This window comes from Myxine glutinosa, chromosome 5 (genome assembly GCF_964187855.1).
Source record: "Myxine glutinosa chromosome 5, kmMyxGlut1.1, whole genome shotgun sequence".
Classification (NCBI taxonomy): domain Eukaryota; kingdom Metazoa; phylum Chordata; class Myxini; order Myxiniformes; family Myxinidae; genus Myxine; species Myxine glutinosa.
This window is the reverse complement of record NC_136265.1, coordinates 165,526,620-165,551,487: the sequence shown is the minus strand read 5'-3', so window position 1 is coordinate 165,551,487 and position 24,868 is coordinate 165,526,620. Positions and strand designations below refer to the sequence as shown.

General features: G+C 43.3%; 2 protein-coding genes across 2 annotated transcripts in view; both read right to left on the bottom strand.

The window, feature by feature from the left end:
- Positions 1-1,127: 1,127 nt before the first annotated feature.
- On the bottom strand, positions 1,128-20,179 carry LOC137426800 (uncharacterized). Its single transcript, XM_068115714.2, has 7 exons — positions 19,625-20,179; positions 15,455-15,927; positions 12,553-12,657; positions 11,467-11,595; positions 2,742-2,804; positions 2,025-2,622; positions 1,128-1,792 (listed from the first exon to the last, which is right to left on the bottom strand). Exons 2-7 carry the CDS (start codon positions 15,912-15,914, stop codon positions 1,780-1,782), a joined length of 1,368 nt encoding a protein of 455 aa, XP_067971815.2. The 5' UTR covers positions 15,915-15,927; positions 19,625-20,179; the 3' UTR covers positions 1,128-1,779.
- A 1,056-nt stretch (positions 20,180-21,235) lies between these two features.
- Positions 21,236-24,868, bottom strand: part of LOC137426794 (uncharacterized) — a 150,189-nt gene continuing 146,556 nt past the window's right edge. The window contains exons 12-13 of the mRNA XM_068115692.2: positions 24,548-24,707; positions 21,236-22,024 (exon numbers count right to left, since the gene is read on the bottom strand). Of these exons, the coding sequence (XP_067971793.1) occupies positions 21,855-22,024; positions 24,548-24,707 (330 nt within the window). The 3' untranslated portion in view covers positions 21,236-21,854. The remainder of the gene's footprint in view (positions 22,025-24,547; positions 24,708-24,868) is intronic.

The window sequence follows — 24,868 nt, the reverse complement described above, 5'->3', positions numbered from 1 at the left end:
TCATTGATGAAGACCAGAAAAAGCACAGGTCCCAGAACACTACCTTGGGGAACTCCAGCCTGAACAGGAAGATGAGATGAGAGAAACCCATTCAGGGCCACACGTTGACTACGACCAGAGAGGAAGTCCGCCAGCCATGCGTGGAGATTTCCATGGATACCAAAGGAGGAGAGTTTGGTGAGCAGAGCAGGGTGCCAGACCGTGTCGAAGGCACGTGAAATGTCAAGGGAGACAGCTCTAATTTCCTGTTTGGCGTTGAGGACCTCCATCCATTGTTGAGAAAGCAGAAGCAGCATGTCCAGAGTAGAGTGACCAGGTCTGAAACCAAATTGATGATCAGAGATCAAGCCATTGGAGAAGAGGAAAGATTTCATATCTGAAGCAATGATGGATTCCATGACTTTGCTGATAATTGGGAGAAGGCTGATTGGTCTGTAGTTGCTAGGATCTGTTTTTGCACCTTTTTTGTGCAAAGCTGTGATGTTGGCTGATTTCCAAGCAGATGGCAGATGACATCGCAGGAGTGCAACACAATTAACCTTTTTAAAGTTCATGAAATAATTTATATTGATAGATTAACTTAAACTTTTCCCGTCATGGACGGGTACTTGTGCTTGCATTTCCCATGACTGGGAACGGCTACTTTTGCTAAGTTTATTATACCTCCAGGCTTCCCTTCTGAAAAAAAATAATTTACTTTAAGTTGAAGCAACAACATCAACGAACATGACAAGATTGTATTAGTAAACCAGTTTGAGCAATAGATGGGCATGTTTGAGAGATAATATTAACTGAGGGAATCTGTGCCAGAGAACTAACAACTGCATATAAAAGAAAAACTAGTCTTTGAATATATATATTAATGTAACAAGATAAAAAATAGCTTGAAATTGCAACCCAAATCAACAAATGTTTGTTTTCACAAACCAAAGAACAAATGCAAGGATTGATGACAAATTTGAAAGAAATACAAAATGAACCCCAATAATTAATGCATGCACTCTACGTATAAATGGCACCGCAATTTAATGAGGCATGCTGTTAGAACAAAATGCCATACAAAACGAACCAAGAACAGTGTTTTCTCTATATGCACCAACACCAACACCAATGCACCTCATAACTGGTCAGCTTAATATTGTTTTATTAAAGGTTTGCATCCCAAAATGCATGTACTGAAAATGGTAATATGTAAAAATGGTTCAAAAAAACAAAACGACGATGATACTACCAAAAAGGTGATTGCCAAAAAAAAGGTCAGGGATCAGAGTTTCACACATATTTACAGTCATTGTGAAAATAGGTACGTCAGTGATGCGAGTAGAATGAAATATCGGTCCAAAGCAAAACATTCAAATGCTTCGCCTTTTCAAACAAATATATGTTCTTCGTTTAAATCAATTGCAGACACCACTTATACTTTAATGTGGCACAAAATTGATTATTATACTCTTCCTAATGAACAAAAGTCAAGGGGAATGAATGAATGAATTGGAGTCTTTCTCACTCCCACAACAGCATCGAAAGGTCAACCTGTTACACTCCAATTATAAACAGCACCATGTAGCAGCTGTCTCTCACCATATGAGCTAGCTCAATGGGCCTAGCATAAACAGCTTATGCTGGACAGGAGGATCTTCAAGGCGAATGATGAGGACACGCAGACAGACATCCCAACAGCTCAATGCCGCTCAGTTCATGGATCAATTTGAAAATTTATAAATAAATAATGAAAGCAGCCAACTGTGCAATTCAACTCTTCGTTCTTAGCCACTCTGTTCATACAGTAGGTCTGCCAACACAGTAAAACACAGGCACAAGAATTACAATATGTACTGGAAAGCCACAACTATTACTAATGTCAGGCAATACCTCATCAAGCTATCTGGAAACTCAAATAGAGAGGAATAAAAATAATACCTATATCGATACAAACTCAAAAAAATAAAAATAAAGATATGGCAATGAAATGTCACTCGATTCGTGCAAAAAACCAGGTGCATCACCAAACGCATTCAACTTACGGCAAGCCGAGCGTGCGGGCGTGTGTGCGTCGATGTCGTGCCAAGTTACAGGAGCGCGAAAATCTCTTGCCACAAGAGTCACAGGAAAAGGGGCGCTCTCCTGTGTGACGTCGCATGTGACGCACGAGCTTGTGCGACTGCCCAAAACGCATGCCGCACTCCTCACAGCGAAATCGCCGTTCCTCACTATAGCAACCCCGTCCACCTTTCCTTCCACCACTACTACTACTTGCACCTGCCCTTCGAGCCGTGTCGGCAACGGCTGACACATGCCAGTCGACTCGGACCGCGGTCGACTCATTGTCTGGCGGAGCCACATACATTGGAGGCGTTGGCCAAAAATCTTCGGGCCTTCCGAGGGATCCCGGATCCTGCCTGCAAAACGATGCTTCTTGACGATACATTTCACTTGTGATCTCTGGTCGTCTGCTCCCGGGATTGTCCCACGATGCTCCGCCTGAGCAATTCAGCCCGGGAAAGCGCTCCGTTTGCTCGGTTTGGCACCGAGTGGTAAATGAAGCATGTTGGATTGAATGGCTGTCGATAGAGACAGCGCTTGTTGCAATATTGTGCATGTTTGAATCCTCGGTCTTCTCGACTGGAGGGAGATCACAACCAAACTCAGACTCTTAGAATAACACAAACAGAAAATGCTATTGCAAAGCATGTTACCAGCAGCATTGGGAGAGGGCAAAGCTAATTCAAGTCATAACCAACCTTTTTTGCTTTCCAAGCTTCTCTCAGTCTGTGTTTGCTCCTCTTTGGCACATACAGATGGAACTGCAAAGTCGTCGGCCATGATTAAACAAGCCAACAGCACATAGGCAACTTGCAGAATTAAAAAATAATAATTTAATAATGAATTTTAAATAATTTAATAAAACAGTACAAAATTTAATTTTTAATTTTAATTCTTAAAAATAAATTTTAAGCAACTTTAATTTTTGAGCAGAATATCATTGCAGTTTAATAGATACCAGAATCAAATGTTGGCTTCATTTGCATTAATTGTTTTAACACGTGATAAAACTAAACCACTGTTCCATGCACCTGCAATGTAAGATGTGTAACATCAGCTTTGGTTCCGTAGTTAATGAGGAAAAAAATGGGTACATTGGTGATCATTACTCTATTTAGAAACAGCAATTGAAATTCTTCAAGGTTGATACTGTGTCCATTTCATGTTGTAAGGGACTCTGTCTCCCTAACGGGTGACATGAGTCCACCGGAGATGACCTCAAACATGTACTTTGAAAGAGAATACACTTTAAAATACATGTTTAATAAATAATGAGGATGGGGTTAAATAGAAAAATAAAGTGGAATAGAAAAACGTTTTTGTATACAGAATCAAGGCTTGTGGAAGAGCTAGAACACTGAACGGATAAGGATGCAACAGAACAAAAGGAACAGTAGAGAGGGGGGCAGTGGGGGAGGAAAGGTGTGGAACACCAACAACAGAGTTGGAGAACAAAATAGAGAGAGACTTGGACAAACATTGGATGTGGAAAAGAAAGAGGGATAAGGGAGGATCAGGGATTGACTTTGGCCGCGATTCCGCGATATTCTTGCATAAAGTTGGAAAATATCGCATATAATTTTGGCCAGAGCGATAAAAAAAATCGCATAGAGCGTGTCAGTTGTCGCGGTATAGTATTTAGGCGAAACAGGCTCAAATAGTGTACTTACAACTGCTTTTGTCAGGTCTGGAAGTTGTCAAAGACGAAGCTATTCTAAACTGTAAACAGACCGTAGTCATTTTAATTTCGCTTTCACGCTTTAAGGTAGCCGTGACAATGTTTTGCGGCATTAAACGACGGCTTTTCGGCAACCACGTGTTCGCTGTCTGCAGTAGTTTCTGGATTACGCTTTTTCCGAAAATGCCGCCGAAAAAGAGACCTCCGCAACCACAGCCTGATGGGCAAAGTATAAAACGATTCTTTATAGGTACCAGCAGTAGTTCTAACACTGAGGACAACCAGGATGATCCAGCTAGTGAACGTGTGCAGGGCGTAAGCGGGACCGTGGCCAGGGCCGCCACAGTGCAGACAGCTACTTCCGGCAAAACCTTAATAACGTTTCAAGACAGCTGGGTCCTTAAATTCGGAGACTGGCTGAGATATGAATGCTGAATGCTGAAATCTGAATGCCTCAACTCTGTTTGCCTCTAAATCTTGTGTCCCAAACCCATCCCTCTCTGTACCCACCGTACCCAGTCGTACCCAGCTGCTCCTGGACTACGTGTCCTTTCCTCCTGACAAGGTGGGAAAGTTTCTGTCAAACCTCGACTCTGATTCTGCAACTGGACCTGACGGCATCAGCCCACGGGTCCTAAAATCCTGTTCTTCCGCTCTTTCACTCCCTCTCTCTGTTCTCTTCACCCTCTCTTTTGCTCAAGGTCAACTGCCATCTGCTTGGAAATCAGCCAACATCACCGCTTTGCACAAAAAAGGTGCAAAAACAGATCCTAGCAACGACAGACCAATCAGCCTTCTCCCAATTATCAGCAAAGTCATGGAATCCATCATTGCTTCAGATATGAAATCTTTCCTCTTCTCCAATGGCTTGATCTCTGATCATCAATTTGGTTTCAGACCAGGTCACTCTACTCTGGACATGCTGCTTCTGCTGTCTCAACAATGGATGGAGGTCCTCAATGCCAAACAGGAAATTAGAGCTGTCTCCCTCGACATATCACGTGCTTTCGATACGGTCTGACACCCCGCTCTGCTCACCAAACTCTCCTCCTTTGGTATCCATGGAAATCTCCACGCATGGCTGGCGGACTTCCTCTATAGTCGTAGTCAACGTGTGGCCCTGAATGTGTTTCTCTCATCTCCTCTTCCTGTTCAGGCTGGAGTTCCCCAAGGCAGTGTTCTGGGCCCTGTGCTTTTTCTGGTCTTCATCAATGATCTCTCTGACTCTCTTGAAAATCCTCTCTATCTCTTTGCTGATGACTCCACTCTCTGCCGCTCCATTCCTCATCCCTCAGATCGGCAGTCTGCAGCCTCCTCACTCTCTGCAGACCTGGACAAAATCACAGACTGGGCAAACACGTGGAACATGTCTTTCAATCCTGACAAATCTCACACTCTTACGATGTCTCTCCGAAAAGACCGACTGGACAACCCTCCCATCTACTTTCTGAATAATCCTCTCCAAGAAGTTCTGTCACTCAAGCTTTTGGGTCTCACTATCTGCCATGATCTTTCCTGGGAAAACCACATTTCCAAGCTGGCCTCCAAAGCCAGTCGCCGACTGGGCATCCTCCATTGTGCGAAGTCCTTCCTTGGCACACCTGAGCTCCTCACCACATACAAGGCTTTCATCCGCAGCTCAATGGAGTACTGCTCTCCCCTCTGGGCTGGTGCTCCTGCCTCACACCTAGCTCGTCTTCACGCTGTTGAAACCAAAGCGTTCAGAATCATTGGAATCTCCCGCGATGATGCTATCTCCGAGGGCCTTTCACTTACTCACCGCAGGCAGGTTGGTGGTCTTTCCGTCTTCTACCGAATCCTCTCCGGCCTTGCCCCCCCAGCTCTCTCTGGGCTCTGTCCCCCAAATATTCCTACAGGTCACACAAGATCTACCTGCAACCCTCTTATGGTTAAACTGCCAAAATCAAGACTCTCTGCTCACCTTCACTCCTTCATTCCTCTTTTCTCCCGCCTCTGGAACAAACTCCCTCACTCTATTCAATCCCACTCCTCCCCCCGGTCTTTAAAACGGCTGTTCCCCACCATCTCTTATCTTCCCCAATCCAAAACCTTGATCTTTTCTACCCCTGCTAATTTCACCCCAAATCCACTTTTTTGAGGTGACTTTTGACTTCTTTCCTGGAAGTCCTTGGTGTCCTTGCGTTTTATACCTATCCTGCCTCCCCCCAGGCCCTCTCCCTCCCACACATCTCCCGATGTCCCTGCTCTCAAATGTTGTGTTTGTGTGCTTCCTCCCCTTCTCTCCCCATCTTGTCGACCGCTCCCCTTTTTATATGCTTTGTTTGCTTGTTTGATTTGTTTGTTTGATAAATGTTAGCTCTTTCACGAGCCTCGACTCTGTATACAAAAAGAAAAAAAAAGAAATATGATGCCGATCAGAACAAAATGTAGATCGGAGAAGTTAGTCAACAGTCCAAGTCAAGGTACAAATAATTTCAAATGACTACAATAACCCGACATATATCGGCATCTGGAAACTGGTCAATGTCGATGATGATGATGTCGATGATGATGATGTCGATGATGATGATGATGTCGATGATGTCGATGATGATGATGATGTCGATGATGTCGATGTCGATGTCGATGATGATGATGTCGATGATGATGTCGATGATGTCGATGATGATGATGATATCGATGATGATGATGATGTCGATGATGATGTCGATGTCACCGATGTCGATGATGATGATGTCGATGATGATAATGATGTCGATGTCGTCGATGTGGTCGTCGTTGTCGATGCCGTCATCGATGTCGATGTCGTCGTGGCCGATGTTGATGTGGCCGATGTCGATGATGATGATGTCGATTTTGTCGATGACGACGACGGTGATGATGATGATTTACTGTCTAAGGTTAAGACCATTGTTTCTTGTCTTATGATAACAATCTATCTTCAGGGAGGCGGAGATTGTCATGTGATCAAACAACATGACTTTTGATGTTTTCAATCAGTATTATTAAATGTGATCAAATGTGCTAATTCATGGCAACTTATGTGTTAAACTTATCTGTGGCATGATTAATCATTTACGCAATAAAAGCCACAGGGAGTGAGATCGTCTATTTGAATACAGAAAGAAACACACAAGTCTTTGTTTTCTTGACCATATTTATTTTTAATTAATACCCCGAGAATAATGATTTGACGAGCGTGAGTAAAATTTTATCTCAAAACAATTTTGTATAATCCCATCGTGTTTGGAAAAATCTCATTGATTTGTACACAGGGAGATTTTCTCCCATTGCTAAAATCCTCCAGGATAATCCCTGGAGGATGCATGGGGTGGACAATATGAATACAGAAACAAACTCTCAGGAAGGAAAAACTGGAAATTTCGAAAAAGGTGGGCTTGGGGATGTCAGAGTGGTGGTTAATGGGATATAAAAGATAATGGTTTTGGATGGGGGATGTTCTGAGATGTTGGTGAAAAGCAGTCTTGAAGAATTGGAGGAAAGAATGAGATTGAAGAGAATGTGGAAGTTGATTGCACAGGTGGGAAAAAAGAGGACCAAATGCAGACTCATGTTTAAGGAGTGCAATCGCTCTTGCCCGCCATCGTGCTCGTCATTTTTTTATGCGGGATGAGAGGGGAGATGGGAGATGGGAGGGTGCGGGGCCAGGCAAGAAGCACGGAGAAGACGGGACGAGGGGAAAAGCTAAGAATGGTGAGCTGAGGGGGAAAGCTTTAAGACGGTGGCCCGAGGAGGAAACTTTGAGAAGGTGGTTTGAACGGAGATGCAGAAAGAGGAGACATGAAGTGATGAACACATAGAAGGGGTGGAATTGGAATGACGCAGGCTTGTCAGAGATATGGTGGAGTGTAATAGTGTACTGACTTATGGAGGGGCTTAACACTGAAATGATGTGAATGGGATTTGACTGTCATGAGCAAACAAATTTGCAAACAGGATTTCTCAAGATTCCCAAACTGGACATATGGGGACAAAGATCATGGGATGGGTACAAGGAATTTTTGTTGAAGGCACAGAAAAACGTTCCCAGTGTGTACCCTGGATTAGAATAGGTACACCGTATCCCTGCGTGTCGTAAGAGGCGACTAAGAGGGTTGGCGTCAGGAAGGGCATCCGGCCATAAAAACATTGCCTCAAAAAGAGAACCATGACAATTACAACTACATATGGGCAGGGTACAGCCCGAAGTGGAGATCGGTTTCTGAGGTTTGGGACATGGAATGTAGGGACAATGACAGGGAGATCAGGAGAAGTGGTGGAAGTATTGGTCAGAAGAAGAGTGGACATATTTTGTGTGCAAGAGACGAGATGGAAGGGAAGTGGTGTGAGAATGGTGAAGGGTAGGCAGGGACAGAAATACAAGTTTGTGTGGCAATGGTGCCTGGAGGGCGTGAATGGTGTTGGTGTCCTGTTTTCTGAGGAGTTTGGAGACAGTGTGGTGAGTGTGACTAGAGTGAGTGATAGGTTGATGATGGTGAAAATGATGATTGGAAAGCTCTTGGTGACGTCATCTCGGGATATGCTCCGCAGGTTGGTCGGAGCGATGAAGAGAAGGACAAGTTCTGGTGTGCGATCGAGAAGCTGATGGAAAACGTGAAAGATGAGGAGGTTGTTGTGGTAGGAGGATACCTAAATGGACATGTGGGAAGGAGTATGTATGGTTTTGAGGGAGTTCATGGGGGTTACAGATATGGTGTGAGAAATGGAGAAGGTGAAAGGATTTTGGAGTTTCCTGATGGAGCTGATTAGTTGATTTGTAATACTCAGTTCCAGAAAGAGGATAATAAGCTTGTTACATACACGTCAGGTGGGTCGACGACAACCGTTGACTACCTGATGGTGTGTAGGCGAGATAGGGGGCACCTCCGGGACACAAAGGTGATTCCGGGGGAGGAGGCTGTTTCACAGCACCACTTGGTTGTCTGCGACATAAGGGTAAAAGGTGCGAGGAGAGCTCGGCGGGTCAAGTACCAACCGAGAATGAAGGTGTGGAGGTTGAAAGAGGTGACAGCAAGGGAGGCATTAAAAGAGAGGCTGAGTGGGGTAGAGGATGATGTGGTTGAGCTTGAAAGTGGTTGGATGTCCATGAAAGCTAGTCTGTTGGGAGCCGTTGGTGAGGTATGTGGATGGACAAAAGGACCACCGCGGCACTCGGAAACATGGTGGTGGGATGATGAAGTTGGAAAGAGGATTGACGAGAAGAGGAAGAAGTTCAAGGAGTGGCAGAAGGCAAAGGGTACGGGAGCAGAAACAGCAGAGCATGAAAGTTATAAGGCAGCCAAGAAGGCTGCAAAGAAAGAGGTAGCAAAGGCGCAGGAGGCGTGTAGGAAAATGTTCGGATAACGCTTCGATTCGGAAGAGGGTCAGAGAGCAGTATTCAGGATTGCAAAGCAGATAGCGAAAGAGAGGTGTGATGTGATGGGGGTGAGTTGCTTGAAGGATGAAGTGGGACAAATCGTTGTGGACCCAGATGGAATTAAAGGAAGATGGAAAAGATATATGGAAATGCTGTTGAATACAGAGAATGAATGGGATGGCAACATAGAGAGTAACCCAGCTTTAAGACCGGTAGAGAAGATAACTGAGAAGGAAGTTGAGGAAGCGATAAAAGCAATGAAGAGTAGAAAAGCGGGAGGGCCGACGGGAGTTGTGGGAGATATGTTGAAGGCAGCAGGAAATTGGGGTGTGAAGAGAATGACAGAGATCTGCAATCTGGTGGTGAAAGAAGGCCGCATTCCAGTGGTTGGGAACAGAGTACCCTCGTCCCTCTGTACAAGGGGAAAGGTGACCCTCTGGAGTGTGGCTCGTACCGAGCGATAAAGTTATTGGAGCATGGAATGAAGGTATTGGAAAGGGTGTTGGAGAGGAGGATAAGGAAGAAAGTGAAGATCGACAAAATGCAGTTTGGATTTATGCCAGGAAGGGGAACGACAGACGCGCTTTTCATTGTGAGGCAGTTGCAGGAGAAGTACATGGAGAAGAAGAAGAAGTTGTTTCTTGGGTTTGTTGATCTGGAGAAAGCATTCGATAGGGTTCCACGCAAAGTATTGACATGGGCATTGAGGAAGTTAGGAGTGGAGGAATTGTTGATCAGAGTCGTGATGGCAATGTACGAGAGAGCACGCACAGCTGTAAGGACGAAGGACGGGAACAGTGGTGAGTTTGAGGTGAAGCTGGGAGTGCATCAGGGGTCGGTACTAAGTCCACTACTATTTGTAGCTGTGATGGAGGTGCTGGCTCAGAACGTAAAGAAGGGTTTACCGTGGGAGTTGTTGTATGCAGATGATCTGGTGTTGATTGCGGAAAGCATGGATGGACTGAAGGAAAAGATGAACAAGTGGAAGGAATGTATGGAGACAAAAGGTCTGAAGGTGAATATCGGAAAGACGAAGGTGATGGCAAGTGGTAAAGCATGTGGTGAGGTGGAAAGAACTGGGAAGTGGCCCTGTGCTGTGTGCAGGAAGGGTGTCGGAGTGAACTCCATTCAATGTACAATGTGCGCTGAGTGGGTTCATCAAAAATGTAGTGGTCTGAGATGGTCATTAACCAGTGTGGCAGCTACATTCAAATGTAAGGTGTGCACAGAGGGAGCTGCAGATGGAGGAAATGTTGAGTTGGATCTTGGAGACGGCGTGAAGCTGGAAGGTGTGAAAACATTTTGCTACCTCGGAGACATGCTGAATGGAGAAGGTGGATCAGACTCGGCAACGGTTGCTAGAGTGAGATGTGCATGGAAGAAGTTTCGGGAACTGAGTGGCGTGCTGATGAGGAGGGGAGTGTCGTTGAAGCTGAAGGGAAAGGTGTGTGCTGCATGTGTGAGAAGTGTTATGATTTATGGGAGCGAGACATGGGTAATGAACGTAGAGCAGTAACGAAGGTTGGAAAGGGTGGAAATGCGAATGGTTCGATGGATGTGCGGAGTATCGTTGAGAGAGAGGAAGACAAATGATGAATTGCGAAAGATGATGGGAATAGAGCCTGTGATTGATGCTGTGAAGAGGAACAGGTTGAGATGGTTTGGTCATGTGTTGAGGAAGGATGAAAGTGACTGGTTGAGAAGAGTGATGGAAATGAATGTAGAAGGAAGTAGAGGACGGGGAAGACCGAGAAAGACTTGGCTAAAGATGGTGGAAGAAGAAATGCGGGCAAGGGGGTTAACAAGAAGAGATGCAGAAAATAGGGCAAAATGGAGAAGATTGTCATGGGGACCGCAAGGCTAACCCCCGCTCTAGCAGGGAAAATGGCGTTAAAATGCATGTTGTTGTTGTTGTTGCACAGAAAAACGTGGTGCCGCTAACTTGGCCAGGTGCGGGAGGAGAGTTGGTGTACGAAGCGCTTAGGTGATAGACAGATTTGTAAAATATTTAGGTGATACACAGATTTGTAAAATATTTAGGTGATAGACAGATTTGTAAAAATAAGTGGAGAACGAATAGATTGTCACAAAGAAAAATACTTGGGGTACTCATGAAAGAAAAATAATGAAACTGAAGCATTTTAAAATGATTTTAAAAGCTTTTAAAAGAAGGAGCATTTCCTTCAATGAAGATTCAGTTTGGAGATGTACGAGAAAAATTTCAGTTTTGGCGATATTTTTGGAAAATATTCCACAATGCAAGTGGGCGGGTAAAGGTGAGTAGAGACAACAGTAAATTTGAGTCTCTGTGTTTGGTAGTTTCCCTGAAAAGCTCTCTTGATAAACAATGAGGAGCCGGGCTTAAGCTCGAGCCAGGCTCACCTACCTTTCCCTCTTTGAGCTTTGTCATGGTTCAGCTGTGAGTGATCCAGAATCACTACGTGGCATTGCTTGGCTATATGCAGTCTGCACTCTTCGACCGCAGAGTCCAGCTCTGTTCGGACAACTTCACTGCCTGCAACAACACAGGATGAAGTCATCAGGAGGAACCTGGATCGGATTCGAGTTTCAGCTGCTACTCCTCTGCACTCAAATCCATCCAGGTGCAGTCAAGTGAGCATTATAGAAAACTTACTGCAAGAATTGACTTCTCCTTAGACAGATGGATATAAAAAGGGACAAAGAAAAAGCAAGAATTAGAATGAAAAAAGAGAACTCTGAAAAAGTAGAAAGTAGTATGAAAGGAACAAAGATGTTGGGAAGAAGTCGGATAGCTAGATTTCAGCAGTTAGTGCCCAGGCTCAAACACAGCAACATATAAAAGCTACCAGAGGTCCGTCATCAGTGGTTCCTCAAATAATTCCCAAGAACATGAATACAACTGTTTTGAAAATGGAAAATGTATAAAATAATAGTATTTGGCTTGCAGGGGAGTGCTGATCCCATACGAGAGCCAACTTGTCTTCAGTTAGATTCCCCACCTAATTTTAAACATCCTGATGCTGCTAGTAAGTGGAGATCCACCCATCAGAAAGAGCAGGCCCTTGTGTGCCAAGTGCCCTACCTTAACCAGATTCCAGGTTCCTGCCCTAACTTACCTACAGCAATGCTGCAGAATGGTGACCTTTCCTGGGTTGGTTCTCAATGGCGGAAACGTTCACTAATTATTATACATACCCTACTACCTTCTGGGTAGTACAGGCCAGTAGGCAAGCTTACCGATGGTGGGCTAACAGACAGGTTTTCTTTTCCCTCAAAATTAATAAAAGATCATCACTGCTTTCCTTAAATTTCCCCCAACTTCCTGTTACTCGAGTCAATCACATACAGCACCTGTCAACCTCGAAAGGAAAACATCATCAGTTTAATTGCACGTGACCTTCAAAAATCACGACAGAAGACACTTCACGCTGCCACGAGCGTTTGGTGACAAATAAGAACACTCATATGGAGTATATCAGCCACATATCACCTGATGACAAAGGCTCCGTTTTCACAAAGTCAGCATTCAGTACTTGATTTGACGAACATTCCTGTATGTGAGTCTCACTTTCAGATCCTGTCCCAATCATTGCCTCTGCAAGAGAATACCAGCTTATCAACAGGGCTTATCATACACAGATTAACACGAGCATGGTTACTAAATGAGTGTCAAATAAATGTTCAACACGTCATTTCAAAGCAATCTATGTGAAATCATGTTGATGCAATTCAGGCTAAGATACATTTTGCAGGAGTAAAGCAGGAACATTCTCCTCTCATTGATCGCTCCCACTTTCTGCACTTATTAGTCTCGCCCCGGGATTTGACACAATCTCAGCCAAAGTTCCTTCACAAGATAGCTGAAACATCTATCACTACTGTTTCTGGTACAGGATATAGTCACTCTGAGACTTCAATGTTGTTGTTCAATACAGATAATTTTGAGGTTTGCTGTAGCAACCGATATGGTGACAAAGGCAAAATCTATGGAAATACAGAAAGTATCATATTTCAATAACTGGATGGGTTATCAACATGATTTTTTAATCTTAACCCATAGCTGTGATGGATGATGGCCTTCATGGTGGTATACTTTTCATTACTTTGGTATACTTGGTATACTTTCATGTATTGTTATGCATTATGTTTTCCACTCTGTCAAAGCGCCTTTGGGCTTCTTGAAAAGCGCTATACAAAATAAATGAGTTATTATTATTATTTTTATTACACTTAGAAGTCAAGATCATACATCAAATTCAAGGTCAAGTCTAGAAATTGGCCATTTTGGGGTTTTTTCGTCATAATTGTGCCATCCAGATGACACAATTTGGGATCTACACTGGATCTAACGCATGTAAATAATGACTGAGTCTCTCATATGACTTTGGAATATCTCAATGCTATTATAAGTTACCATAGCCACCAATAAGGTGGTAGTTGGTGCTTAGTTATCATCCCAGATGCCCCACATCATTTTTGTGAACTATATGAATTAGGCTTTCAGAAAAAAAATCTCCCCTTTTGTCCCTCGAGATGATACAAATTTTCACCTTGGCCCACGAACTACATGTAAGTGAGCATTTCCCGAATCTTCTTTCTGTCCTCTTTAACAGATCAAATTTTCGACTTTCCCTCTTCTTCATGGAATCTTCCTTGACGAGGGTTGTGTTTGTCATCCAGTTCAATTGGGTTTTTCTGCAGCTGCCTGGTTATGTGGAGGCTTAATGCCCAGTGTTGCAAAACTTCAGTGTGATCTGTATCACTCCTCCAGGGACATTGTCACATCACATCATTATATCACACCACCAAATGCTGCTTGCATCACTTATTGCAATCCTGTGTTTGCCATTAGAGTTCCAACAAAGTCAAGAAATGATATCAATCAAAAGAATACCACCATGTCATTTGAACAGTCACTTTGTATAGTTCTTGGTGATTTGTAAATCTATACTACAAGAGAGATGTTTGTCTGTCTGTCTGTGTGTCACCAGTTTTCTCAGGGATGGTTGAACGGATCTTCGTAAAAACTTTCAGAGGTTCATCAGTGAGTGCCGGGGAGTGTTTCAGGCAAAACAAGTTGAAAAAAATATTTGGATTTTTATGCTTCCGTTGACGAAGTCACCGGAGGCATTATGGTTTCAGGTTATCCGTCCGTCCGTCCTTCCGTGATAGGTTTTCGTTACCGCGATAACTTGAGAACGGCTGAAGGGGTATTAGTCAAACTTGGTGCAGGTATGTATAATGAGGTAAAGATGACCTGATACGATTTTGGGGTCCTGAGGTGAAAGGCCAAAGGTCAGAGGTCATGTCAGGTAAAAATGTGATATCTTGAGATCAGCTGAATGGATTTAAATCGAACTTGGTACAAGTCTTATAATGATAACTGGGTGGAGGCATATCGGTCAACGTCGTGACGTCGAAGAGTGTTGTTCTAGTTTTTTAAATCACTCTATAGTGTGTGCTAGGCCTTTGTAGATATGTGGAAGGTAATATTAAATGATCTCAGACCCCATTCCTTAGTGGGAAGGGAAGTGTTTCAGGCCCCCACAAATAAAAATGTATTCAAAATGCCAACAGGATTAGAGCTTTACCTGGGCAAAGCCCGGTACTCCTGCTAGTAATGTATAAGTAGCTTTGCCATTGGGAGCAACGCATAAAAAAACTAGAACAACACTCAGTAGAGTGCATAGCTCCGCCAGGCTGAGCAGTTTACATTTTGTATCCCACTGAAAGGCCGAATATGGATCTAGAGCTGAACTAAAATCTAATCGGCTTGTTCTTGTCACCTACCCAACTCATCCACCTAGTTTTGTTGCAACTCATCTCAAAACTTTTTGAAATATCGTGTTATACAGTATATTGTTTTTTGCCCCATCTCTCAATGGTGAAAAATCACACATAAAATAAAAAAACCTTTCGTAACCGGATCCGAATTCGTATCTTCACCAAAATCAAATAGATGAATCCTTGTCACACACCCAACCTGTTCAACAGATTTTGGCCAAATCTGTGCACAACCTTTTGGGATACCCTGTTCAGACAGACAGACTAGGGTGAAAACATAAAAAAACAAAAAAACTAGAACGGCACTCACTAGAAAATCGAATTGGCTTGTTCTTGTCACCTACTGAAATCATCCACCAAGTTTCATCCAAATGTTCTGATTCATGTTCCACATTATTCAAAATAAAACATTCGAATGGAATCAAGTACTTCCCTGATCACGACTCCAGACAGACAGCCAAACACAGTGAACCAACTGCTTTGCCACACTATGCGCTTCACACGTGAAGTAAAAACAGAAAAATGAAAACAAAAAGTGGTGGCACAAATTTGAGAGAAATAGCAAAAAAACTGCAAGCAGATAAAAAAGAGTGACCACACCATCCAACCTGGTTCTGAGACCGCGTATGCCTGTGTGGTAACCTCAGCTTCCACTGCCGTTTGCCCGTAAATCACAGGCTCCAAGGAACTGAGTCTCTGCGCGGAAAGTGAGAGTTCCTGACTCACAGTGGTTAAAAGCACCACCATGGAATCCAGCAGACCACTCAGGAATGGCTGAAGACTCAGGGCATCGATTCCGTGAGCTGCCTCGACACCGTCCTGACGCCTGGAGGCCAAACCCTCAATGGCACGTCTCAGCACGGCGTATGTGGCGAAGGAAAGCCGCTCTCGGGCCAGCACGAACAACTCGGAGCGAACCTGAGCACTCTCTGCACACGCCAGCAGCGCCTCATAATCTCCAATCCCCAACTCCCGCTCCACGACCTGAGCCACACGGGAGCTGACGCCCTGGGTCGAAAGCCAAGCCGGGAAGTCCCGTCTGGGGTCCAACACCAATCCGCAGGCCATACCGCCAACAATCCTAAAATAAAATAAAGAGAAGAAAAGCAAAACGATGGATGGATTTTCCTCCTCACGTCATCAAAAGGCTACCGAGGCAGTTTCATTGGCTGGGGCTAGGGCTATGCTTTTGTCTGTACACTAAATACAGTATCATAATACCATAATTTCAACAAATGGTGATTTTCAAAGCATCTTCCAGCACAGCACTCAGTTCAGGAAAGGCAGCCATTTTTCCTTTAGCCAGTTTTTCACTCCAAAGAGCAAGCTGTTTCCTGACTGAATGAGGCAATTTTTTCACCTATGTCCACCATGGCATGAAAATGGCCCTGCATGTCTGAATTCAGTTCATTCAGGTGCATGAAGATGTCACCCAAATAGGCAAGCTTTGCCAGCCAAGCAGCATCTTTAAAGCAGTCTGCCAGTGCATGTCTCCTCTCACGTCAAAAAAATATCAATTTCCGTTTTTAGTTCAATAACTCTTCTGAGAATCTTCCCTCGAGAGAGAGAGCCAACGAACATCAGAGTGGAACAGCAAGACCTGGTGATGTGATCCCATCTCTTCACACATTTTATGGAAAAATGAGTGGGTTTAAAGCCCTGGCCTTGACGAAATTCACAACTTGGATAGCACGATTGAGAACTACATGGAGGTTCGGTTGTAAACATTGAGTGGCAAGGTTTTCCCGATGTAAGAAACAGTGAATTATTATGATATCAGGGCTTTCTGCTTTAACACGAGTAACACAACCCAAACGACTTCCCATCATAGATGGAGCAACGTCAGTGCACACAGCCAAACAATTAAACCAGTGTAGATCATGTTTCTTGAAAAAGTTGTTCATCATATTAAAGATGTCTTCTCCAGTGGTGGTACATATGACAGGGCATTGCAGAAAATAAATTCTTCCAAAATAAAGCCATATGTTGAGCATCACCTGCAGTGTCTACTGATTCATCCGTCTGCAACGAAAATTTTCCTGCTTTTTTCAGTGCCACAATCAGTTGTGCCAAAATATCATCTGAAATGAGATTAATTTGATGTTTGATGCTATTGTCAGAAAGTGGTACCGATTCAATCTTCTTGGCAACATCTGCTCCGCAAACAGTTTTCACGATTGCCACTGCTGCTGGCTTCACCAGCTCCTCTCCATTGTTATGGGGCTTTTTGCAATGTTAACTATTCTACTTTAATTACTATTTCAATAATCCTTCATATTGTGCCAGTGAAGTAATTCCCTTATAACAATGTAATATTTCTTTTTTCAGACCCTCAGGAACATCCTTACGACTCACATTGGGTAATTTGGGTCGCGACCATGGGTTTGGGAACCACTGTGATAGAGGGTGCAACGGGGAGTGACAAAGCTAGTACCAGAACTCGATCAACTCTCATATCAAGAAAGACTCACAACTGGATATGTTTGCTCTCCCTTCACTGCAGACGCCAATAAGGTAACATGAATGAAGACTACAAGATCATTAACGGCCTAGTAGCTTCAGACCCAATCACTTCTTTGTTCCAGCATTACACCAAGCAACTAAAGGACAAACTCTGAAGCTGTTTACGGTGAGAGGTTGAGAAGTTATACTTGTCTACAAAAGAACTGTTTCAGTCAAAGAGTAACTCAGTAATTAAATAGCTTTCCTCCATCAGTTGCAGTCGCACCATCACTTCCAATATTTACGAGTAGGTTGGCCAAACATTGGTTATCCTCTCAACCCTAAAAGGTGTTGGAGACATTAATTAAGGGACGAATATTAAAACATTTGAATAAATACAAACTAATTAAAGGCAGTCAGCATGGATTTCCAAAAGGGAGATCCTGCTTAACAAATTTATTGGCGTTCTAAGAAGTGGTTTCTGATTGGGTAGACGAGGGTAGTGCAGCGGATGTTGTTTGTGTAGAACTTTCAAATGGCATTTGATAAGGTACCACATATGAGGTCGTTAGCCAAGGTAAGGGCTTGTGGAGTGGCTGGTCAGGTAGCTACGTGGATGGAAACTGGGTTTTAGGTTGTATTCGTGGGGGATCAATTGTAAATCAAGAGGTTTTTTACATTGTATAATTTAGTGAGGGCCCCATCTATATATATAAAACACAGTTTGTGTGTGTGTGTGTGTGTGTGTGTGTGTGTGTGTGTGTGTGTGTGTGTGTGTGTGTGTGTGTGTGTGTGTGTAATGTTACCGATAGACTCCTAAACGGAGAGGCTTACGTGCTTGATATTTGGCATAGACATGGCCATTGAGCCTGGGACGAACATGGCCGAACTCAAAATATTTGACGATCCATATTTTTTATTCATATTTACCTCAGCGCATTTCAGCGCACGGAATCAACGGAATCAGAGCAGGTGGGCGCTGATCCGCTCAGAGCGATCACGTGCTGACGCTATGACGCTATGAACGCTATGAACGATATGACGCTATGAACGCTATGACGCTATGAAAAAAAAGAATCGCTATGACGCTATGAACGATATGACGCTATGAACGCTATGACGCTATGAAAAAAAAAATCGCTATGACGCTATGACCGATATGAACGCTATGACGCTATGACCGATATGAACGCTATGAAAAAAAAAATCGCTATGACGCTATGACCGATATGAACGCTATGACCGATATGAACGCTATGAAAAAAAAAATCGCTATGACGCTATGACCGATATGAACGCTATGACAAAAAAAATCGCTATGACGCTATGACCGATATGAACGCTATGACGCTATGAAACGCTATGAAAAAAAAAATCGCTCGCTTTACTAAGGGGCTCGCTCTCCCCCCGTTCCCCTCCCTCTCCCCTCCCTCGCCCGGCAATGCCGGGTACTTCTGCTAGTCTAGAATATTGTGTACAGTTTTGGTCATCACAGCTCAGGAAGGACATAGCTGCCATAGTGAGGGTTCAGTGTCGAGCTACTAGATCAATGCCTGGTCTAGCTAGACTCAGCTATGAAGAGCGGCTGAAGGAGACAGGGTTTTATACACGTCATTGGAAAGGAGGTGAGGGGATTTGATCAAGATGTTTAAAACAATGAAGGGTGTGGATAAGATCGGTGCAGTGGAGTTTTTTCAGCAGAGTGGACAGTGTTAGGACCAAGGTCCATGGATTGAGGGTAAAAAAAAAAATTAAGAGTTAAGATAGTTTTACGGAAGGGGTCTTTCCGTCGGAGGTATGCCCAGAAAGGTGGTGGTGGTGGTGGAGGGGGTCGACAAGTTTCAATGGCATTTATATGGGTATACCTGGATGCATTGGAGATAGAGGGGTATGAGGAACGGGATATTGGTCTGTGTGCACTGTGCATGGTGCATAACTTGCTTGTATGTGGATGGGTGATGATGCTGGTGTTGGTGCAGCACAGGCATGATGGGCCAAATGGCCTCCTCCTTCGCCAAAGTTCCTTGTCTGGTGTACAAAGTACTTGTCTAAATTCTACCCCGAGTACCCAACACGCATGCACACACCTCGTTATAAGTTATGTAAAGATAGATGTGACGTCTACCAACCCGACCAAAGCAATGACCGGAAGATTCAACAGGACGACAACCTTCTACTGTACTACTTCCGTATGATGGAAGATGTGGATGATGATGATGATGATGATGATGATGATGATGATGATGATGATGGATAATGATAATGACAATGATGACGGGTTTTCGTTCATTGGGGTAGGTACTTCGGGCCTAGTTAGGCAAGGTTTTCTCGCTCACCTTGATTAAGACAAATCCTGTAGGCCTTGTCGTAGGGATGTGCACGGTGCGAGGATCTGCAAAGTGTTCTTCATAAAGTCGATCTTCCGGAGAATTTAGTATTTCAGGTTTTAGATATACACGGTATATCACTATATGTTTGTAGAATACAGTCACTGGACGTTCGCCCTAAAACCGTTAATACAACAGGAATCTTCTTCTTCTTCTTGTTGACAAAAATAACATTGTTCCTTTACTACCTTTTTATTCCTTCCGATAAGATTATGTTAAGTGTTAACTGCCAGGGTAAGTAAGCTGCGGTTATGTTACAACTAATTACGATTATTAAATAATATTACTAATACTTTTCCGAGTTGCTAATCGTGTTTCTCTGCCTTCCACTGTATTCACCGAATAAATTTAATAAATTTAAAATAGGCTCAACCTGTTAAGTTTATATTTTAAAATAATATATTAATAAAGAATAATCGCCAATTAATGTAAAAAAATACGCAAAACTCAGTCGAGCCACTCAATGTACAGATGTACTTCCTTTGGAGCAACGAAGCCGAGTACACCGCCCAGTCGTGAATTTTCTTCTTCTTCTTCATTTTGGGTGTAATTTTCAAAGGGCTATTCCAGCCTATAAGTATAACGACGATGATCTTTTTGCGTGGCGTGTACCTTGATGGACGTTAGTCCAAGTTAATGTTATTAATACAATTACTTCCCGTTAGCAAGGGCCGCCGTCATTTTAGCGCGGTGAAAACAACTCCTTAGCAACGATTTGAACGCCATTGCTTAAGATCCTTAAGTGATGCTGTTCATAATTTTTGTTGTGTAGGCCGCCCGTGTGTCGTTCAATTTCCTGTAAAATCTTAGCAACGATGTAAAACATCGTTATGAGGTGAGATTGAATGCGATTGGGCTATAAAAGTGTCCTTATAAGCATCTAGCAGATGTTTGGACAGAAACAGCATTGTCAGGAACTGGTGTGTATGTGAACTTGTGAAAATCCATGTGACCACGTACACTGCCAATTTTGGTGGTGGTCCCTGGTTCTACCCTGTGAAGATCTCTCTTGCATGGGAGGAGAAGCAATTGGGCAACCTTGAGTTGAGACCTCATTAGCAACCGCTGTTGATGGTATTGCGTTGGGTAGAGTTAAACTAGGTCCATCTGCTTTTGCATTCGTCAGTGGATGTTATAGATTTCACGGTGACTTTGGCAAAGAGTAGGCGAGTTATCGCCGGCATCCTGGCAAAAATTCCAAAACTCCTGCACTCTAACCTCCATCGACCACTGACTGCATCAGCGGCACTGCTGGAGTCCCAGCAAGGATCAAAACGAGCAGCTGCCTGCAGCAAGAGGGATTTGTCCAAAGGTGAACAGCAGTTGTTTTCACCCATTGGTCTATTTCTGTGTGCAGGATATCTCAAAACGTTGTGGACAGGCGTTCAAGGAGGGGCATGGGTGGAACTGCAAAAGCTTTCAAAAAGTAAAAGTACTCCTTTGTAGGGTGGGTGGTCCGGGGGCATGCTCCACCAGAAAATTTTGAAAAGTACATGTCAAAATATGCATTTTGGTGGTGATGTGGTCCAAATTGTAACAAAAAACAATGGAAATAAAAAGTGATATTTGGGGAAAATATTTTATTTCACCTGAACATCCATTGCTGGGAAAATTATTTTCAGTTAGTACAGCATTTTATTATTGTGAAATAAATTCTGAATATCACATAAATATCTTTACAGGATTTTTGATGCACTCGTGGGCCCGTTGGTCCAGATTTTCATTGGTCTTCAATTTTCATGCTTGGGCCAGGGTGGGGGGGGTTCATATTTTCACATGCTGCTCAACTTTCACACAGCAAGTGCTTTGGTTGTGTAAATATTAGTCATCTTTGAACATGCTTCAGGTTTCATTCTCACCATTCCAACCATTCATACTATTTTAATATTTCATTAATTCATATTCACAGTTTATTTCTTGGGTCTGTGTATTTAATCACTATTTTTATACAAGATCATTAATGGCTCATTGATGAGCTACAAAATAGAACAGATAAGGATGTAACAAAACGAAAAGAACAGTAGAATGCGAGTGGAGGAGGGAAACACATCAACAGCAGAAATGAGGGACAAAATAGAGGGAAACATGGAGAAAATGAAGGAATGGAGGGGATTGAGCAGGGAAAGAGCAGAGGGTGCAAAAGCAAAAATGAGGCAGAATAAGCTCGAAAAACTACTGCTTATGCAATAGGGAGGTCAGGTGGTCTGTTGGCTTGTTTACTGCAGGCTTCTTCCACTCGCCTGGCTCTGTTACCGCCCCTGTCTCGCCCGCCAATCAACCACTTTGCAACAGCTGTTTCAATCTCTTTTTTGTTGCAGTCTGACGTCTGTGTGTTCTTCTTGATCGATCCTCAATGAAAAAAAAAAGTCATACAAATAAAAAATATTTTGCTCGCTTCTATATTTAACCATTTTTAGTATTCAATTCATTATAAATATCTGTGCTATTTGTAAAGTAATACTTAAAAATATAAGCCAGAATCTCATTCTTTGCCATAATATTGTCATGTCCCCAGGGTTAAGACCCCAAGAGGACGAATGGCCGAAACGAGCTTTACTCAGAAATGTATGTATACCCAACTTGGCGGTATTGTCTTTTCACGCGTGCGGGAAGGTTCGAGGCCTTATCTGATCGGAACACACGCAGGGGTTAATCCAAACCCACAAACACAACGATGGGACAGCAAAATCCACAACACAAGGAAAGTAAAATTCGACAAATAATGATTTCATGAAAATAAATGCAAATAACAATGAAAGGTCAGGTAAAAACTAAGATTCCTAATTGAGCCGTCTCCAATCAGACTCGTATACAAACACGGGGAAAACAAAAGTAAAATAAAATAAACAATGCTTTGGTAATCGGCCAGCACTCAGCTTTGCATCCCCAAATAGCTGGTAAGGTTTGCTGGTCGCTCGTCGCCTCCAAACCACCGCACGGGAAATGCACAAAATGGTGCGGAGTGCGCTCTTGGAGGAAACACGATGCAGACCCAGTCCAACACCGACGTCGATCCTGTGCCTTGTAGTTCCGACTGTTCCGATCAACCGTTTCTCACCAGCCCTTTCCCAAGAGCGCACACGAACCAAAGACCACCCGACAGCAACCAAGCCGAAACAAGGAGGAAATGTGACTACCTCCAACCAGCACCAGGACAGAGAGAGACAAAATGGCGAGACCGTGTTCTTTTCCCTTCACTCTCGAATCTTCCACGATGACAATGACGTCCAATCACCGAGCGCAACTCAATCATGAAGGCCGGGGCGTGGCCTCCCGTTATGAGTTGTCAGTGGTGGAGTCCAATCTCCATTCGGGAATGTTCGGATGCCGTCGTTCACCGTGAGGTGGGGCTTGCGCGCCGATCAGCAAATGTGCCGGGTTTGTCTGACCTGGTGGCGTTGTGAGCAAAGAGTCCATTTATAGTGCGATTGTTGTAGTTATTGTAATGGCGGCCCTTTTGATGCAATAACAACGAAGGGAAAAATCACAGGGCAATTACAGACTGGGGTTTATCCTTAAGCCCTACCTAATTAGCATAGCTCCACCCCTCGTATGGAGGGATTGGAGACACACCGGACAGTCGGCCTAACATAATTTACATCAAGGTGGGTTCTTCTTCTTCGCAACACTCAGAGCATTCTAAACCTACACATTCTGAACTTCATTAATAGTGTAGCAGCAAAGCAAACCTGTTGTGCATTTTGTGATACAAGCACCAAATTTGGCACAAATGTACATTAATATGTTGCGAACATTTTCAGATATTGGGCCACTTGAAATTCCGTAATTTTTTTTTTCAAATTTTTTCAAATTTTTCGGGTGACACCGTCACAATTTCGGTCTTCGAGGCCGGCCGATATAGTGGGGCGGCTTAGCCCAAATATTCAAAAGAATTGTGCATTTTGTGATACAAGCACCAAATTTGGCACAAATGTACATTAATATGTTGCGAACATTGTGTGGTCAGCAATGAAGACGAGAGTCTAAATTACATGTATGCAAAAGACCTTGTGAACCAGTGAAGCAAATACACGGGTAAGCATGAATTAAATCTAGGGCATGATATAATTTCCATGATGTTTACCTCTACACTCAATGGTGGAAGGAGGTAATGTTTTGATCCCAGCTTGTCTGTATGTCTGTTTGTCTGTTAGTCCACAAAATTCCAGACAAAGCTTGTAGTAGTGGTAGTTGTAGTGGTAGTGGTGATAACAGAAATTGTTATATAGAACTGAACTTATATTATTATTATATGCAGAAAATAACTTCATTTCTATATGCCCTGCAGTGGACAGGTTAATTGGTTTATGCACTGAAGGGGTCACCCTGGTGTGCACTGCTGTGTTCTGCCTCACTGAGTTGTTCAGGTATGATGTACTCAGCACAAGCTTCCGGTCGGCCCGGAGGTGGTGGTGCGGGGCCTGTCACGGAACGTCAAAACAAACGGCCTGCCGGGGCCGCCCAAAAGTCGGGCGTGAGGGGTGCGTCCACTAATGGAACGCCTCTCGCTTCCCAGATCGAGGGCCATGTGGTCAGGAGAACCTCGTCCCTTCCGGTCACACTTTGCCTATCGGCCGGCCTCGAAGACCGAAATTGTGACGGTGTCACCCGAAAAATTTGAAATTACGAAATTTGAAAAAATTTGAAAAAAAAAATTACGGAATTTCAAGTGGCCCAATATCTGAAAATGTTCGCAACATATTAATGTACATTTGTGCCAAATTTGGTGCTTGTATCACAAAATGCACAATTCTTTTGAATATTTGGGCTAAGCCGCCCCACTATAAGGTATTTCATCCATATCCCAAAAACATAACAATATTAATGACACAATTAACCAATATTAATATAATAAAGCAAAAAACTACTTACTGCAAACAACTTCAAATAAGTGTGAAGGTCCAAATGCCTTCTTGCCATTTCGTCCATGTAAATTTATCTTCATTGATAGGCCAGTTGAAATTACAAATTGCATCGTGCGCCGAGTGCACTCATCTAATGTTCTGCCTCCCAAGTCACCAAGTACATGTACCTTAAAAAGAGAATTATAAACAGGAAACATAGATTGCTACAATGTACAGTGGCCTGCAAAAGTATTCACCCCCTCCCAATAATGGCACATTTCAATGAATTACAAATTATGTAGAAACAATTTCTCCAAATGAACTTTTTTATTCATAACTGAAGAAATCA

Excerpts from the sequence above, each read along its gene's own strand:
- LOC137426800 (XM_068115714.2), bottom strand. The coding sequence starts at position 15,914 with ATGGCCTGCGGATTGGTGTTGGACCCCAGACGGGACTTCCCGGCTTGG. Across the intron at positions 2,805-11,466 it reads CAAAGCTCAAAGAGGGAAAG|TTCCATCTGTATGTGCCAAA; the intron begins GTAGGTGAGCCT and ends ACGACTTTGCAG. Across the intron at positions 2,623-2,741 it reads AAGCTTGGAAAGCAAAAAAG|TCGAGAAGACCGAGGATTCA; the intron begins GTTGGTTATGAC and ends ATCTCCCTCCAG.